Source organism: Numenius arquata, chromosome 11, assembly GCF_964106895.1.
Source record: "Numenius arquata chromosome 11, bNumArq3.hap1.1, whole genome shotgun sequence".
NCBI classification, from domain to species: Eukaryota; Metazoa; Chordata; class Aves; order Charadriiformes; family Scolopacidae; genus Numenius; species Numenius arquata.
Genome location: NC_133586.1, coordinates 261,062 through 278,700, shown reverse-complemented (window position 1 = coordinate 278,700; position 17,639 = coordinate 261,062). Strand labels below are relative to the sequence as shown.

The following is a 17,639-nucleotide window of genomic DNA, read 5'->3' as shown; positions in this document are numbered from 1 at the left end:
AGCCGCAGGGCTGACAAAACCTGGTCCTCCCTGTCACAGGAGCGGAACCGTCGCCTGGGGTGCTTTTGCCGCCCAGCAGCTGCCGGTGCCGGTGCCGGTGCCGGTGCCGGGGGGAGAGGCGGGGAGCGGCGCCGGAGGGGACTCTCGGCCGCAGGGACACCGGCGCCAGCCTGTGAGATGCGGCTGTTACACGCCACTACCTTCAAGAGGAGTTTTGTGTCTGAGCCAGCATCCTTTCTTCCCCCGCACTCAGCAAAAAGATGAGAAACAAGACTTCGAGGGTCTCTTCTAAGGAAAGAAAAGATACCCCTACGATTATAACGTTCTCTAATTTTCACAGAAATCTGCAGAAAGTGTTCCACTGGCCTTAGGGACTGAGAAATTTGACCCACAAAACCAGGCTCTTTTCCCACTTTGCTCCAAAGTGCTTCAAAGGGCCTAATTAAACACATGCAGTAAGTGTCGTAAGGGCTGTCTCTTTAATTGTTGCGCCTCCAAGGGGAAAAACATGAAGTTCTAGAGAAGCGTGCAGCAATCTGTTCCACGGAGCTGATGCACTGGACACAAACGTTCTGCATTTCACTGATGCTGATGAATAAGTGCAAATTGCTTCTCACTAAAACAGAAATCTCTTAAGACTACTAAAGTTAAGAACACCAGAATATAACAAAATATCTGTTTTGATCCATTTTGCATGTATTTTGATGTTTATAGCAGCAGCAGTGAAAATTCCATTCACGTATACCCAACAGGTTTAGAATGGCTATTTCCCTAAATAAGAGGAAGTTCCTGGGCTCGGGTGAACCATCTCTGTTAAAACGACAGCCCTTGACCCTTCAACTCCTTAGGGTTGACTCGTATTGATTCTCCATCCTCCTCCCGCCTCTAAAACAGCATTCCAAAATCACGCTAATTTGCCTCTAAATGTATAAATGTCGTAATAACAAAAGTGAATGTGCACTTTCCTCCTATTTGTTTTTTTAATGGGTTTAAAACTGTGTGCTGGTAAGAGCCAAAATCTGTGTGTGACCATACTACTTTCAGCCTGTGGTAAGGAAAAAGATGCTTCCAGGCACCTCCCAGGCCCCTGCTGTGGAGTAACAGCCCTCCAGTAATGCAAAAAGTGACAGCAGAGTAAAATCTCCCTTCAATATTTTAGCATGAGTTCTCAATTTGAATTTCCTCCCTTTCATTTAGGAAGAAAATGATTCATACGCAGACAACTGGGTGGGGACCACCATCTCATGCCTACCCAGCCCTTCTCAGGACCACACGCAGACACCGCTTAAGTCAAGAGCAGCAGTCGGGCAGCCAACAGCACTGCAGCCGAGGAAAGGAAGAACAGGCATTTAACAAATGGAGAGAGGGAAGTTTGTGTCAGCGGGAGCTGATTTTGGTCAGTAGGAACCACGTCCAGGACATTCTGTGCTCAGCAGGAGCAGCCACCAGAGCTTTGGGAAGGGGTGATCAGAACAATGTCGAGGACGTCCATGAAGCCAAAGAAAAGGAAGCAGAAGGACGCTCTGCCCCTTCGGATGGCTTCAGGTTCGTGCTGTTCTGTAACAAGCCAACAACTTTTGTGTTCGCCTAGGGGAGAGTCCTGCGTCACCTCTGGGGTGGGGTGAGAACGCTGGGGTCTCTCCAGAGCAGAGGAAAGGCACCAGCAGTTTTACATGGGAAAAACATGCAATGCCACTTTCACTGATCTTTCTACGCCGTGGGTAGTCGTACCCTTCAGCAAGCTAACGCAGCTTCCCTTACACTCAGACGTTTAAAGAGGAAAAACACTTGACCCTTTGAACTAAGAATGAATATTATTTCGTGCACAAACTATTTTTGATTTACAACAAGATAATTTTCTCTGTTCTTCTCTCTAAAGCTAACTTCTGCAACTAAGAGCTTCTCACGCAAGAAGATAAAACTAAGAGTTATGTTGCCTGCAAGAAAGGTGTAAACGCGTGATGAGAAGGAATATGTCACCGGGGTTCCTTAGGGGAAGAGGATGCTTTTACACTCACTGTAACATAGTTCCTTGCTTTTATTTGTACACGCAGCTGGAATTTGAAAGAGAAAGTGAGTATTTGCTTTTATTTTACTATATGATTGGGCAGTTTTTTAAAAAACCTGCCACTAGATGGTGTCCCGGCTTAAATAATTCACGAATCTGCGGCATTTCCCGGTGCCTCCCCCGCCCCCGGCCCCGGCAAAGCGCGATGGGCACCAGCCGGAGACAGCACAAAAACGGGGAGCTAAATCCTTTTCATTCAGGCACACAAAACCTTTCCTGAACTCCATGTGTGGTTTTGCTGTGATTTCGTCTCAGACGGTGGCAAGCATTTGCTTTAACGTTACATTTGGTCACTTCTGGTACTTCAAACAACGTCAGAGTCGGCTCTCACTGGCTGATAAAAACGGTGTCATTTTAGCTCCTGTCGGAGGCAACTCCATTTTCAACATGCTCAGGCAGAAGGTCATGAAGTAATGGCAAAACCATCCAGATACAGAGACCATAGTTCATATCCTCCCGTGTGTGAAAGACAGTTTTACCTCTTTGGTGAAAAGAGTTTAGCCTGTGATGTGTATTTTTTATTCAAATGAACACAACCACAACTGGCCACCACATTTACTGATCCAGTTTTCTGCCATGAGCTGGACATTCACGCAAGTAAGTACAAATATGCCTGTCAAGTCCCAGCAGTAAAACCACAAGAGCATCGCTGTCGGACTCACGGTTTCAGTTGCACCAACACCCTTACAAGAAACAATATAAAGGTGTATTTTTAAAAAATACCAACAAACAACAAAGCACCAAACCCTTGCCTACAGACAGCATTTGTACATCAGTGATGTGTTTATACATCACCCTTCTAAATGCAGAACACTGTAGCCCTTCCCCTGCGTTATTATCAAGGAGTTTCCAGAAGTTGATGAATCTTTCTGAAATAAAGGCACGTTCGTGCTCCTAAAGAACACCTTGTTTCAGTATGTAATCTACTGTTTGCTAACATATACCCTTGCAAAGTGTGGTCTTTTTTGTTGTTGTTGTTGTTGTTTTTTCTAAGTCTAATTGGGGAAGGGGGGAAAATGAACAGTTCAGACTTACCACCTTGGTTGAACCCAGCCGCTATTGCCCAAAAATTGCTCTATAATTAAATGCACATTTTCCAAACATTCTCATCTTTTATGTGCTTACATATTGCAAAATCTTTCTAGCCTGAACTTTTTTACATATACATCTCAGGAATATTGATGATTCCAGCAGCTCTTTGAAACAACCTGCAAAATTTCATCTCAGTTGTGATTAGGTTGTGACCTATAAGCCAGCTCAGTTAACTCACGGGAATCTACTTTTAACTGAAAATATATTTTACAGCACCATCTCACTCTTCTGCAAGCTGCCTAATAACTAGAGATGCAAATACCAATTGGAATATATATTTTTATTCCATAACCTTAAAGACTTTGGCTCTATGACTTTCAGTTGCTGTGACACAGTCCAAAGATAAAGTGATTAATTGCTACTCATGACAACAGCACAATTGTTTTAAATAGGTGGGTGAAATGACCTGGAGATACTGTTCATTACTGGCATTAGACAATACTAAAGTCGTCTAAAAACCAGCAGAAATGGCTAATCACTGAAATTCTCTCTCATTCGGGTATAGGGACTATTCCAACAGGAGGAGTTAAGATACTCCACAATTTTTAGCTAACTAATAACTGAGCATGCCAGGACTAAGAGGTTCAGGTATAAACTACTGAAATTATCCCTGTTTGAAGTAAAATGCAAACCAACTCTGTTCTTCCTCCCCCCTCTCCACCTGCCTCCAATGAAAAAGAGCTCTGAGGTTTGTGTACCTCAGTGCAGATTCATTGTCCCTGTTTTATATATTGGACTCTAACACCATCGCTGCTGATCACGGAGGAAGCAAAAAAAGACTTCATTTAATTTAGAATTGAAAATAACATGAAGACAGGGACATGCCAGTGTTGTCTCTTTTAAAGAATGAACTACTACTCTGCTCCCCACCCCTGAATTTGCAATTTTGATGCTCTGCCGGGCTAACTATTGACCTAAATCAAGTGTCCAAACCATAAAGAAGGGCATTTTTTTCTAAGCAGAAGATAAAAGTTCGAATGTTAGAAGTTGTTGTTGGAGTTGTTTTAAATAAGCTTACTAAGTAAAAGTACATATGCTATTCTTTGATTTATGAGTTGAGAAATACTGATATCTAGCACTACCATAAACTAATTTGTTCTGATAAAGATACGCTCAGTCACGTTCACCTGCAGCCACCAACACGTCAGGCTTTCATCAGTGAGTGCTGCTCCTTCACCCTGCCTCACCTCGGGGGCTGTCGGGCAGGAGCACACAGAGGACACGCGTGACAGAGCCATCGTCTTCCTGCAGCAGCTTTACCGATGCCGAGATGACTGTCTTCCTGCTCTTCACCACGGCTTAACCTGCTGCAGGAAGCTTGGGAGGTCCCGAGTGTGAGCACGTTCATCAGCAGAACCTACATCATCCTTTGGGTGCTGGTCGCGCCCTTTCTCTTCAAGAACACCATTGTGGCCATCGTGGGCGAGTGCTGGGCCCCGGGGCCAGCCGTCAGCCTCCTCCTGCAGCCCCCCCAGATGGCTCACCGGGTGCTTTTTTGCCCAAGCACCAGCAAGGCCAGGGCTGCCCCGCGGGGGCACGACTCCTTGTGATGCCCTTCCCGCCTCTGCCCTGCCGGGGCCCTGGAGAAGCCTCGGGAGCCGAAGCGGTCCCTCCGCCGGGTGTGGACACGCTGGGTCTGGACGGGAGGAGCAAGAACCAGAGGGCTTCTCCCCGAGTGACCGCCCGGGATCGGGGGGCACAGCCCAGCCCTGCCCCGGACACGCCTGACGATGCCCCCCCCCTTGAGACACAAAGCAGGTCTGCCGGGCTGGGTTTGGCCCAGCTCGGCCCCAGGCTCAGCAGCCGGGAGCCGGGGGTCACGGCGTCTCTCCCGCCGGGGGTTACCGGGCCCGGAGCCGGGCCGAGGAGCCTCCGCTCCCGCCGGGAGCGCTCCCAGCTCCAGCCGCCGACAGCGCCCGCCGGTGCCGCCTTCCTGCCCGAGGCCGGCAAGTGTCAGGGGCCTCAGCCGTCGGTACCGGGGTGGCGGGGCTCGTCCTGCCCGGCCCCGACAGCCCCGCCTCGGCCCCGGCCCCACCGCCCGGGGAGAGCCGCCCGCCGCCGCCCGTCAAACCGGCACCGCCCGCCCCCCGCGTCTCCCGTTACTCCGCGCCGCCGCGACCGGGCCCTGCGCGCTCCGGGGCCGCCAGGGGGCGCTGCCGGCCGCCCCGGGGGGTGTCCCGGTGCGGTCACCGCTGCCGGGGCCGCCGCCTTTGCGCCGGAGACACCGAGCGCGGGGGCTGCCCGCGCTGCCAGCCCGGACAGACGGGCTGCCCCCGGCCCGGGCAGCGCCCGCACCCCGGGCAGACCCTGCGGCCCGGCTCCCCCCACCCCCGGCCGGTCCCCGGCATCAATAATGCAATAGCCCGGCGCCGTCTGCGGCGACGGCTTCGGTTACAGCCCCGACCGAGCCCAGCGGGAGTCAGCCCCGCCGCCGCTTCCAGCCCCGGCGCCCGAGCCGGTGAGGAGCTGGGGACCGGGAGGCGGCTGGCCCCCGTGACTGTCCCCCAGATGGGGGCCGTGGCGTCTGCCTTCCTGCGGCAGCGCGGGGCGAGCGCCCGGGACCGGGGGCTGCCCGAGCTCTTGGCCCTGGGACACCTGCTCGGTGGGCTACCGGCGGCCGAGCTGCGGGTCCCGGGCAGCCGGGAGCTGAGGTGGGTGCGCGCCCCCGGGAGGCACCCGCTGCTGCCTCGGGACAGGCGGGTCTGCCCGCCCGCTCCCCGCGGCAAAGCTGCCCCGGTCCCGGGCGCGCTGAGCCGCAGACGGGGGCGACGGCTGCCCGTCTGACACCCGGCGCTGCCTTCGGCCCGGCCGACGCCCGGGGACCCGAAACCTTGGCGGAGGTGGGGACACAGGCAGGTGAGGGCCGGGACAGCACCGTGCCCCGGGGTCGGTGCTGCCTGCCCCGCCAGCCCCTGCGCCCCACGCTCTGTGCCCCAGCTGGACTCCCCGACATTGTCCTCTCTGCGCTGGTCCCCGAGCAGATCTGGGAGCTCACGCCCCAGGCCATCGCTGCTGTCCTGGCACCCAAGTTCACAGTGAGTTCCTGGCATCCTCCGCTGGGGTACCCGTGGCACCGTCCCCTGCAGGCCTGAGGGACGGAGGAGGATGTGTCCCGGCTGTGCTGGGGAGTGGGCACAGGGCCTCGCCATGGCTGTGGCTGTGTCTGGCTGCCCACCCCCCACAGGTGCTCTGTGGCCCAGCTCAGCTGCGCACCCCCTCCAGCGCCCAGGGGAGAGGGTTGGGCTGTCACCCCGGGCCAGCGCGAGGCTGCCCAGGAGGGCCAAGGTGAGAGCAGCTGGGCCTTCTGTCCCCCCGTGGCACCCAGCCTGCCCGTCCCTGCTCTGCTCCTACGGGCTCAGCACTGGGTGCTGAGGTGGTGCTCTGGGGTGCCAGGAGCATTGTGAGGGCTGCCAGGGAGGCGAGCCCCCCTGCAGCGTGCCAGGCCTGGCACACAGCTCCGATGGTGCTTTTGCTCTGCAAGCAGGAGCAGAGCCAGACCCCAGTCTGGCTTCACTGGGGCTCTCCTCCTCTGCCTGCCCTGTTGCTTTCTGTGAGCATCCCAGTAATAAACTTGTGATAGGCACCCAGTTCTGCGCCCTGCCTGCCTGCAGCACCTCTCCCTGCATGGCCCCGACTGTCCCTGTGGCTCCTGGCCCCAGCTCCTGACCCACACACAGTCCCTTGTGGCCCCCCAGAGCCATCCCCAGACCATTCCCCATGGCAGCAGTGGCTCAGGGAAACCCCAGGGAGGGCTGCTCAGGGCAGGCACAGGAAACCCAGCCCCTGGTAGGTGCCTGCGGGAGCAGAGGGCACTGGGGAGATCAGCGGGTGCTGGGGAGCTGGGATAAGGAGGAGACAGAGCCATAGCTACAGCAGCGCAGGTTTATGGGGTCTGGCCTGGCGCGTTGTGGGTAGCAGGACGCAGCGACATGCTGGGCACAGAGATGGCATAAGCTACAGGGAGAGCTGGGTCCCGCGGGGCTGGTGCTGCCTTGGTCCAGCTCAGTGCCGGAACTGCGGCACTGCCGGGGGGATGCGGATGTCCTGTCCCTTCTCCAGCCGCCGCTCGCAGTCAATCAGGTAGTTCACACCATCTATCACCAGCTGCACCAGCTCCACCTGCACCAGGAGCACACACATCCTGACTCAGGGGCTGTCCTGGGGGCCAGCAGGGCACCCACCGGATGCACGGCATGCAGGGCAGGCGCTGCCACCCTTGGCCCCTTGTGCTGTCTCCAGCACGTGACTCTGGAGCCCTTTGGGTGCCACAGGACTGTCACACACACGCGCTCCAGAACCTCTCTCCCCAAAAGCAGCTCTGCCCAGCACCCACCTCTGACTTCCCCAGCCGGTCCAGGTTGGAGATGTCAAAGACGCTGCCGGAAGCCGCGGTGTCCACACCACCCGTCCCACGCTTTTGTAGCCGGAGGTTCTCCAGGATCTTAGGGAAGCGGCTGTCCTGGTGCCCAGAGAAGGTGTTGGTGCTCAGCAGGACCACCAGCAAGGGAGTTGGGGCTCTGCAGCCCACTGCCCCCTCGGGCAGCCCCCCACTGCCGCTCACAGGACCCCGTCACCAGGCTCATAATCCCTGCAGGGAGCCCTGACCTGAGCAGACACAGGCTGACACCTGGGCCCCCGGCCCCTCTGGCCAAGGACGCAGGCGTGGGCTGGACTGTACACTTCCTGGGGGGACCTGAGTGAGGTTCCTGCCCCTCCTGTGTGGCCGGGTTCCCCGTGCCCCAGCAGCTGGGGCTCCCCACAGAACTGGCTGTGGTAATACCTTGCTCAGCAGCGGCAGCTTGATGTGGACGCCTGCCCGCAGCCCGGTGCCCAGGTTGGAGGGGCAGGTCAGGATGTAACCCAGCCTCTCGTTCCACATGAACTCCCAGCCTCGCTCCTGGATCAGCCGCTCCACCTGGGTTGAGGCACAAGCAGCCGTTCGGCCCCCGGCACAGCGCGGCCGCTCCGTGGGTGCTGCCCAGCCCCAGCCGAGCGCAGGGGCCAGCGCCTCAGTGGCCCTGTGTGCCCTCCACTGGGCTGGCGCGGGGGGGGGCGGCGGGTGCTCACCTCCTTCAGGCCCCGACAGAACCGCTCGAAGACGCGCTTCATGTTGCCACCCTTCTCCATGGAGATGACGCGCGTGTGGTCCTCCTCGTTGATCCAGATCAGGAAGGTCTTCTCATTGTTGTGCCTATGGACGGGGTAGTGTTCAGCTGCGCTGGCAGAGCCCACCCAGTCACCAGTGCCAGCCCTGCCCGTGCCCCTTCTGTCCCTGCGACCATGGTGCCAATGCTGCTTGGCGGTCCCGGTGCTCTGCCTGCCCCTGTGGCTGGAGCGCGTTGCCGGAGCGGAGCCCAGCAGTGGGGCAGGCAGCCAGGAGATGCTGCTGGAGACGGGCCAGGGCTCATCCTCATGCACCGCTGCAGGTGACGGGTGCCGGCTCCTGCGCCGCGGGTGCAGGCAAGTGCCACCGGGAGGAGCAGCGCGGTGGCAGCATGGTGCCAACCCTGCCTGGGCTGGGGACAGGACCACGGCTCCTGCACTGTATGGGCAGCGGGAGGGGGCTGTGAGGCATGGGGTGCACATCAGGGTGCTGGGTTAGGGAGAAGCTGGAGCTGGGGGCCATGTGTGCTGTGGAGGTGTTTTCCGTGAGGCTGCTCTAAAGGTGCGGTGCCAGCGAGAGCGGCGTGGGCGAGTGCGTGTGCGGGCTGTCACTCTGCGAGTGCGTGAGATGCTGCGTGGGATGCAGGGCTATGCAGAGATGCTGGGAGGGAGCAGTAAGATGCAGAGGTGGGAGGATAAGATTGGGGGCAGGCAGGGCATGCAGGGAGCCAGGGGAAGCGCTGGGGATCACCTGGGCAGCAGAAGGCAATGGTGGGTTTTTGGCAGCCCGGAGCGCAGAGCGCCATAGGACGGTGAGCAAAGGCAGGACCAACAGCAGGGGCTGGCTCCGGAGCCCCAGTCCTTAGGAGGACACTGTGGTTTGTGTACGGAGCAGGTGGCTGCTGACTGCAGTCCACAAGGGGCTGGCTCCCAGGTCAGGAGTGAGCAGGGAGAGCTCAGCCCGATGTGGCCACCGAGCCTGGGGTGAGCATGGCCCAGGGGCGCTGGGGTCTGCGGGGAACGCGGTTGGCAGGGCTGGTGCAGCTGGACAGAGCAGCAGCATCCCCCACCTTCCCGCCCCACTGACTCCCTGATGCTGGGGCAGATCCTCACCAGATCCCTCGGGCGTCGGGCCAGTCCCGGGCCATTCCTGCTGCCGTCAGGAGCGGGGACACTGGCTTGTCGAAGAGGAAGTGGTCCTGGAGGGAGGCAGAGTGGGGGGGCTCGCCAGGGCTGTGCTGCTGGTGCCAGAGCACCCTGTCTCACTGGCCCCAGCCTGTCACCACCACCACTGTCCCAGGCAGGGCAAGCTCGCTTGCTGTCCCACCTGTGGGCAGGAGGCACTGCCTTCCCAGCCAGGGAGGCAGGAGGCTGTTGGTGCACAGCCCGCCCCGTACCAGTACTGTGTGCCCCTTGCTGGGGAAGGGGGTCCTGGTCCCACAGGGCAGTGGGGCTGGGAAAGGAGGATACAGCCTCCCAGAGAGGCAATGCCAGGGAAGGGGTCCTGCCGGCAGCTTCTCCAACTCACGTCAATGAGCTGCTGCTGCTCCTTCTCCGTCATCTCGCTGAGCCGGTAGTACCGTCCCGCCAGGTCTCCGGTGAGGCCGTTCAGCGCATCCACCGTCACCTTCTCCACCTCCCGCCGCTCGGCACGGGTGCAGGCTGGTGGCAGGCTCAGCCCACGGATGCTGCGCCCAGTCCGGACCCGGGATGAGAGCACATAGCGCTCATCAAAGTGGCCAAACTTTATCTGGAACAGACGCAAGCCACAGGGTGGTTACGGGGTGGTGCTGGTGCTGGCAGAGCCCTGTCCCCGTGCCATGGCCCGGCTCACGCACCTTGGTGGCATCCAGGTCTGTGATGTGCTTCATGGTGCGGGGGTCATACCCATTGTGCCGCTCCTGAATCACGGGGTCAAACAGTTCAGCAAACACCTGGAAGGAAGTGGGACGATGTGCAGCACTGCAGACCCAGAGCCCCTCAGAGCCCCCCCTGCAGGCTCAGTGCAGCCCCACATCTGCAGGGGGACAGAGAGGGCAGCTGGGGCCACGGTGTGTCCTGCAGCGCGATGGTAATCCATGGGGACGACGCTACCTGGGCAAGGGGGGCTCAGGGGCAAGGATGGGGAGGTCGCAGGGCTCTAGGAACCGCTGCTCTGAGGGAGCCCTGTGTCCACAGGGACACGGTGTGGGTCCAGGGGCCCCTCCAGCCGCCCAGGCTGGGCAGAGGGAGGTGGCAGTAACATCCCAGGCTGCTGGAGGTACTGCAGGCACCGGGACTCCTCTGGCTGCTGCAGGCGCCCTGGAGCACGGCAGGGCTCCAGCCGCCACTCACCTCGTAGGCTTCTTCATCGCCAGCCACCATGCCCACAGTCTTGATGAAGGGATGGCCGGGGTTGTCGACACCCGTCTGGATGCACTGGTCCAAGGTCCAGCCGTTGGGGGTTGCCTTGTCACACAGCCTGGCGTAGATGGCTGGCGTCAGGTTGCTGGCCATGCAGTTGTTGTGTTTCCGCAGGTCGGGGTACTCAGCGCTGCGGGGGGAGAGGCTGGTGAGTCCTTTGGGGCCAGGGGACCCCAGTGTTCTCTGCCCCACAGAGACCCTCGGGCGGGGGAGCTCCGGGAAGGGAGGTGAAGCTGCTCCGCTGGTCCACGGCAGCAAAGGCAGCCGGGAGCAGGAAGGCAGCCACCGGCACCGTGCAGCGAGGGCAGGGAGAAGCCCGAGCCAAGGGCCGACATTGCCACAAGGACAAGAGTCCATGAGCAAATCCGGACCGTTGTTAGGGTGCGGCTCCTTATCAGGGCCCCGGGGCTGGGAGAGCTTGCCGGGCGAGTGGCATTGGCCACGTCAGCCACAGCCCGCACTGGGGCACAGGCAGCTGCAGGAGCCCGTGCACGGGCCATGGAGTGGGGGGGTCTCACTCCCCTTCTCCTCCGAGGGGCTGCCCGCAGGGAGGGTGGCTGCTCCCGCTGCCCCATTAGCCAGCCCCAGGGCCTGCCCGTGCAGCGAGTGGGGGGCACGCAGCCTGCGGGGGCCCTGGTGTGTCTGTCCCCTGGGCCCCTTGTCCCCTAGATGCCGTGGGGCAGGGGATGTGTTGACCCCAATCTGCAGCCGGTGGGAACTGCACCGCTCTGGCGCAGTTTATTGTATTAGGGGGGACGCTTTCCTCTAATCAGCTTAGCGGGAGGCCGTCTCCTGACCTCATTCCCACTTTAGCCAGGCTTTGGGCTTGTTCTGCGCTCGCACGGGGGGGTTGGCAGGGCAGGACCCCGACAGCACTCTCCTTCACCAAATCCCTCCTGCTAGAAGGTGGTGCCTCCGCTTGCCTCAGCGGGACAGGACTGGCCATTGACAGCCCAGGCGACCTGGCTGGTGGCCAGATGGGGCCCCGCAGCCCTGGGGACTCCTGCCTCCTCTCCCAGGAGGGGCACTGCCTTGTGTGCGGGGGTCCATGTGGGAGGAGCCGGGGCTAGTGCAGGTCCGGGGGGGTGGGAGCAGCAGGCGGCCACCATCCCCAGCAGCGAGCCCTGGCAGTCTCCCAGCGCCCAGGTCCCGCTCCGGGGCTGAGCCGGCGCCCGGGCCCCGTGCTGCAATGCAGAGAGCTGTTGCCACTGCCGCCTCCTCCCCTGCGTCTGCGGGCCAAAGAATGTGCGTTGGCCCCTCGCCTACGGCTTGGCTACTGCCTGTGGCTTCCTGCACTTCGCAGAAAGAAAGGGAGGTAGGGCTTACATTGTCTGTGTTGCGTAGGGAAGTGCTCGGCTCCAGCCTGGACCAGTGCAAGGAGGCGTTTGGCCCGGGCAGGAACCGGTCCCAGGCCGTGCGGGCAGAGGCTGCTCCCCCAGCCCATACACGTCTCTGTGCCGCGTTGAGATGCTCCAGTCCAGAGCTGGACCCATGGCACATGGGATGCAGCCTGCCTCAGCTTCCCCAGTGCTCCTGCCCCTGCCGTCAGCTGGCTACCGACCCACCTCTCCCCAGGGAGAGACTGGTAAAAAGCATTTGTGGATCAAACACTTGGACAAGTTCCTTCCCAGCCCCCAGCACAGCTAGCGCCGCCTGGGACACCGGGACCACGGCCTGCCTGCCGTGCTTTCCACCCCAGCGCAGGGAACTATGTCCAGAGAGCCAGCAAAGGTGGCTGCGGGAGGCAAGCTCACTTCCAGCCAGCAGAAGGTTGCTGTTGGTTTAGGGATGCTGCCTGCTGTGGTCACCCCATACCTTCACTGCGGTGTTCAGAGAGTCCAAAACCCTGAGAGACTCCGGCCCCTGGCTGCAGGGTCCGTGCTGATTTAGCTCCTGACCCGAATGCACCCCCAAGAACAGCCCCGAGTCACAGCCAGCAAAGCCGGGGACTGTGCAGCCTTCCTGGAGCATCCAAACTAAGCTGGGTGGTGCCAGGATCAGCAGGGCAACACAGGGATGAAGGTGCTGGATGCCCAGTGCAGTGCCCTGCAGAGCTGTGGGGGAGATGGCCGATCCCTGCAGCCCTGGCTACGTCCCAGAGGGCTCAGCAGCGGCCACCGTGGGTGTCCTGGTGTCCTCCGCCACCAGCATGAAGGAGACACTGCACTTGGCCTTACTGGGGCTGCCTTGGCCCCTTGGTTTTTGTCCCCAGATCTGTTTTTTGAATGATGACCCTTCCAGCACCATCTTTTGTTCCCGGTGCCACGCAGCCGAGCGACAGGCACCACTCCCCCCCCGGCTCCCGCCCGCAAAGGCTGGAAGCGCCTTCAGCGGAAGGTGGACGGCTGCCAGGAGCGGGGTGCGTCGCTGCCGCCAGCGCTGCCGTCCTGCCCGCAGCAACTGCCCTCCCTGCTCTGGCGCCAGGAGGTGCTTCATTGGGGGAGATCTGCATTATTCCCCCATCTGCTGACAGAGCAGAGCCTCTCCAGGAGCAGCAGCCCCCGCATCCCCCCACCGCTCTTTACCACGGCCCCCAGCACCCGTCCTGGCGTCACTGGCTCCGTGGGTGCCCGGCTGATGGCAGCCCCTCAGGGGAGGCGTGGGTGCTCGTGGGGCAAGCAGTGCAGGGTGCTGCAGGCAGCGGAGCACACGGGGTGCTTTTGCAGGGAGGGGGGTGCTCAGGCTCTGTGTGGAGACGCTTTGGTGGGGAGCCCCAGTGCCACCGTCCAAATGTGGCACCGTCCTTCCTGTGGGACCCCGCCTGGCAGCGAGCACATCCTGCCCTCGGCTCCTCCGGGGGGTGCCCGTGCCCGTGCCCCCCAGCATGGCCGTTCGCACTGCACTGCCTCCAACGAGCGGCCATGGGGAGCTGCTCAGATCTTTCAAGGCTGTTGCCAACGTCTCTCATTATTTAACTTAAAGACTAGATGAGCAAAATCCCAGGTGGGCTGACTCTCCCCCCACAGAGTGGGGTGCTGCAGCTCCCCTGAGGGCTCTGTCTGGGCTCTTTTCAAGTGTCACCACAACACAAAACTGTTCCCAGCCAAACAGACCCTCCAGGAAGCTCATTTTAGAGCTTCCCAGCCACATCCCCTACCTCCATTTCATTCCCTCCTCCAGACTCGGCTCAGCCCCCTCCTTCCCACGGATGGTGCCTGTCTGTTCCCCCAGCCCTGTCCTTGTTTTCCTTTTCCACGCTCTGACCTGCTGTTTGTCCCCAGCCCACCAACCCTGCCACAGCAGCACCTCTGCAGTGTGGCCAGCTTGGCCCCTGCCCCCGGCCACAACAGGGACGCAGCCGGTGTTTTCTGTGCTCAAGGGGACACTTGTGTGCCCGGGTTAAGCGGGGCCAGGCCAGCCCTCCCCAGGCCCCGGTGCCCTTGCCCACAGCCAGCAGGTCTCACAGCTCCCGTTGCTTTTCCCTCACCACCCTCGCTCGGTGAAGACCTGATGTCTGTGGCCCTGCAGTTGTTTAGAAAGCTCGGAAATACAGCCGTCTTGGGAGGCGAGTAAACAATAACATCCAGCCTTCAGCATTCTTCCAACTCACTCCATTTCCATCCCCTTGTTCCTGTGCCCCGACCCAGCAGGTCTGAGCCCCAGCCCCGGGCACGCAGCCCCCGGCAGGAGCGGGGCTCTCCGCCTGCAATGCAGCGCCGCTCTCTCCGCACGCCGTTTGCTGCAGGGACCACAGCAGCCGCATGTGTTTGGAGCAGGAACGTGATGCCACCTTCCCCGCTCCGCTCCTCCACGGTGCGCAGCGGGGAGGAAAACCTGCTCCTCGCTTTCCTGACCTGCCTCTGAGCTGTGCCAGGCCGAGCAGACGGTGCCAGTGCCAGGTGGAAGGACCGGTGGCTGCCACGTCCCTCTCCCCTCCCTGCCCTGTCCCCTGTGAGGCTCAGGCAGCTCCCCCCTTGTGCCTTGGCCCCCCGCGCTGGGCAGGACCTGCCTCCACCTCTCCCGGCCTGGAGGCCCCGCTTCCCCACTGCTACGGCCAGCGGGGGTGAGCGGAACGGCCATAACGCCCTCCTGGGGCCCGGCTGGGCTCCCCAGGGCAGCCCTTGGCAAAGAGCAGTTTGGAGGGGGAGTGACACGAGACCTTCTGTGCTGGAGCTTGGACCTTAGCACCACGCTGCAGCTCTGACACTTATCTGGCTTAAGGGATCAGGCACAGGCTGGGTAAATAGGGCCAGCGGCTCTTGCAGAGCCAGCATTACCCCAAAAGTACCCCTAAGCCAGACCATGGCCATGGCCGCACCCGCCTGGCCCGGCTCGGCCCCGTGCCCACCCCCAGGAGTCCTGACTGCACATCTCAGGGCTTGTCTTCACCCAAAACGTTCCCGCAGGCTGGGGGCTGCCTGCTCAGCACCTGCGGGTACCTCCAGGCCTCCCTTTAAAAACTGCCCCTGAGATGGAAGAGCGAGGACCTGCCAGGAAACCTTTTCTTTTGCACAGAGAAGAGCCTGTGCCCAGGGCAGGCGCGTGGGAAGGCTGGTACAGCCAGATGGGGTCAGGCCAGGAGCTGCCGCCAGCCCCGGGGGCTGAGAGGAGCCTCCGTCTCTGCCCTCACCCCGGCTCCCGCAGACGGAGCTGCCGGGTGTTTCGCCAGGAGAAGGGAAAATGAGCCCTTTTGCTGCGTCCCGTTCCCACCAGGGCACTGGCCGCTCTCCCGGGATCCTGCCACAGCCGGGCCGAGCCGGGGGGTTGTCCCCGGCCGCTCTGGCCACCCCGGCGATGCCGCCCCGCCGGGCTGGCCCACCTCCCCGCAGAGTGCCCCCAGACCCCAGCCCTGCTGGCAAGCGCTTGCGCCGCTCCCGCCCGCCCCGGGCTGGCGGCGCAGGGGCTTCTCCCGGTGCTCAGCGACCGCCGGTAGTACTGGGGCGCCCAGCCCGGAGCGGGGGTTGCGCCCGGGGAGGCCCCCGCCGCCCGCCCAGCGCCGGTCCCGCGGGGGTACCCGTGGCCGCTCGGCCCCGCGCCCCGCCGGCCCCAACGGGTCCGCTCCCCGCGGCGGCGGTTGGGGCCGCCGGGCCCGCGGGGAGGCCGGGGAGGGCGCGGAGGCCCCGCCGCGGCGGCGCTGGTGCCCTTGGGCGCGGGGACGGCGGCGGCCGGCAGCCCGGGGCTCCGTCCGACAACGGCCGAGCCTCCGCTGCCGGGTCCCGCCCGCGGCCGACCAGAACCCCGAGGCGGGCTCGGCTCCCCGGCGACCCCCATGAGCCATCCCGGGACCCCCACCCCGGCTGGAGCTCGGGGGCAGCCCCGCGCGCTCCCGGTGCCGGGGGAACCGGCCCCCGCCCGCCGCCCCCCGCACGTGCGCGCCCGGTACCTGGGCGGGTATCGCCGCCGCTGCCGGTCGCCCGCGCTGACCGTGTCCCGGGCGAGCAGGAAGCCGGCGGCGAGGGAGCCGGCGCCCACCATGGCCAGGAGGCCGGCGGAGCGGCGGGCGGAGAGGGCGCGGGGGAAGGTGCCGGCCATGGCGGAGCAGCAGAGCCGGGAGGCGAACGTGATGGGAATGGGAACGGTGATGGGAATGGGAACGGCGGCGGGAGGGTGCGCGAGGGGCGGGGACCGGCCGGGCGCGGAGGGGGCCGCAACGGCACCGCCACCTGCTCGCGTGCCCGGCCCCGCCCCGTCCCGCCCCGCCCCGCCCCACCCGCCGCACCGGGGCCGCCGCCTTCAGCACCGCGCGCCGGACAGCGCCGGGGGCGGCGGCCACGGGCCGGGCCGGGCCCCGCACCGCGCTCCGGCCGCCGGCGGGCACGGCGCTGCGAGGGTGCGGCCGGGGCAAAGTCCGCGCACCTGGAGCGGGGAGCGGCGGAGGCGGCTCCTCGACGGCCCGGAGCCGCGCACGGGTGCGGCCAGGGATGGGCGGCGGGGCCGGCGGCCCGGACTGGCGCGGGCGGCTGTCACCGGCCCTCTCGCCGCACCCTGCGGCGCCTCCGCGGACCCCGCTCGCCGGGACAGGGCGGCCGTCTCGCGCACCCCGTGCCCGCGGTACCGTCGCGGCAGGGCACGCGCCGCGGGCCGCCTCGCGTTTCGCCGCCGCAGACCCGGCGGGAGGGGAGCGGCGGCGGGCGCTGCCCGTGCCGCGCTGACCGGCTCCTCCGGCGCGGCGGAGCGGCCGCCCGGCAGGGACCGGCGGGGCGGGAGCGGCCCGCGCGCCGCGGTTGCCGTGGTAACGCGGGACCCGGCGGCTCTGCCGGTGCCCGGCGCGGGGCCCGCACCCACGTGCGCGCGGTCGAGCAGCGCCCGCCGCCGCCGCCAGGGGCCGCCGCGCCGCGCCCGCCGGGGGCCCGGCCGGCCCGCCCCCCTCCCTGCTGATTGGCTGGCTGCGGCCGTCAGCAGGCCGTGATTGGCCGGCGGCGGCGCCGGCAGCGCAGGGTGCGCTCGGAGGCCGCAGGTGAGCGGAGGGAAATGGCGGCGCCCGGCGTGGCGCCCCCTGCTGCCGCCGGCGGGGCGACGGGATGCCCCCGGGGCGCCCGGGCCTGAACCGGGGGTGGGGGGGCGGCAGCGCCGGGCTAGGGAAGGGGAGGGGAGCGACGGGAAAGCGGCGGTAGGGAGGGGGTGGCGGCGGTGGCGGCTGTGCCGCCGCTGGGCCCGGCTCGGCGGCGGCAGTGCGGAGCGCTGGGTAGGCGGCGGCGGCGGCGGCCCCCCGGCGAGGCGCCGCCGGGCGCCGGCCTGCCGCTCCCCGTGGGGCTGCCGCGGCCCGCCCGGCCTCCCCCGGCGCGGCCTGCACTCCGCACCCGGCGCAGCGGGGAGGGCCGGGCCCCGACCCTGTCGCGGCGAGCGGGCCCGGCAGCCCCTCCCGGCCGGCTTGGCCTGGCCCTGGCCGTGTCCCTGCCGGTGTCGGTGCCGCCCGGTCCGTCCCCCAGCGCCGCGGCGGGCGCCGGTGCTTGTCTGCCTGCGGCCGGGCCGGGCCCCGGTAGCTGCCCCCGGAGGAGGAGCCGCCGCCCCGCCGGGCCCGGGTGTGTGTCCG

At 63.5% G+C, this 17,639-nt stretch overlaps 1 protein-coding gene across 1 annotated transcript; it reads right to left on the bottom strand.

Annotated features, from left to right (window-relative positions):
• Positions 1-7,162: 7,162 nt before the first annotated feature.
• On the bottom strand, positions 7,163-16,138 carry CKMT1A (creatine kinase, mitochondrial 1A). Its single transcript, XM_074155697.1, has 9 exons — positions 15,990-16,138; positions 10,598-10,796; positions 10,102-10,197; positions 9,792-10,013; positions 9,377-9,462; positions 8,228-8,351; positions 7,941-8,075; positions 7,494-7,619; positions 7,163-7,279 (listed from the first exon to the last, which is right to left on the bottom strand). The coding sequence occupies exons 1-9, from the start codon at positions 16,136-16,138 to the stop codon at positions 7,163-7,165; spliced, it is 1,254 nt and encodes a 417-aa protein (XP_074011798.1).
• Positions 16,139-17,639: the final 1,501 nt, after the last annotated feature.

Coding starts and splice junctions, on each gene's coding strand:
- CKMT1A (XM_074155697.1), bottom strand. CDS start 16,138: ATGGCCGGCACCTTCCCCCGCGCCCTCTCCGCCCGCCGCTCCGCCGGC. Junction 10,797..15,989: donor CGGCGGCGATACCCGCCCAG/GTACCGGGCGCG, acceptor CTCCCCCCGCAG/CGCTGAGTACCCCGACCTGC. Junction 10,014..10,101: donor CAGACCTGGATGCCACCAAG/GTGCGTGAGCCG, acceptor CGTCTGTTCCAG/ATAAAGTTTGGCCACTTTGA.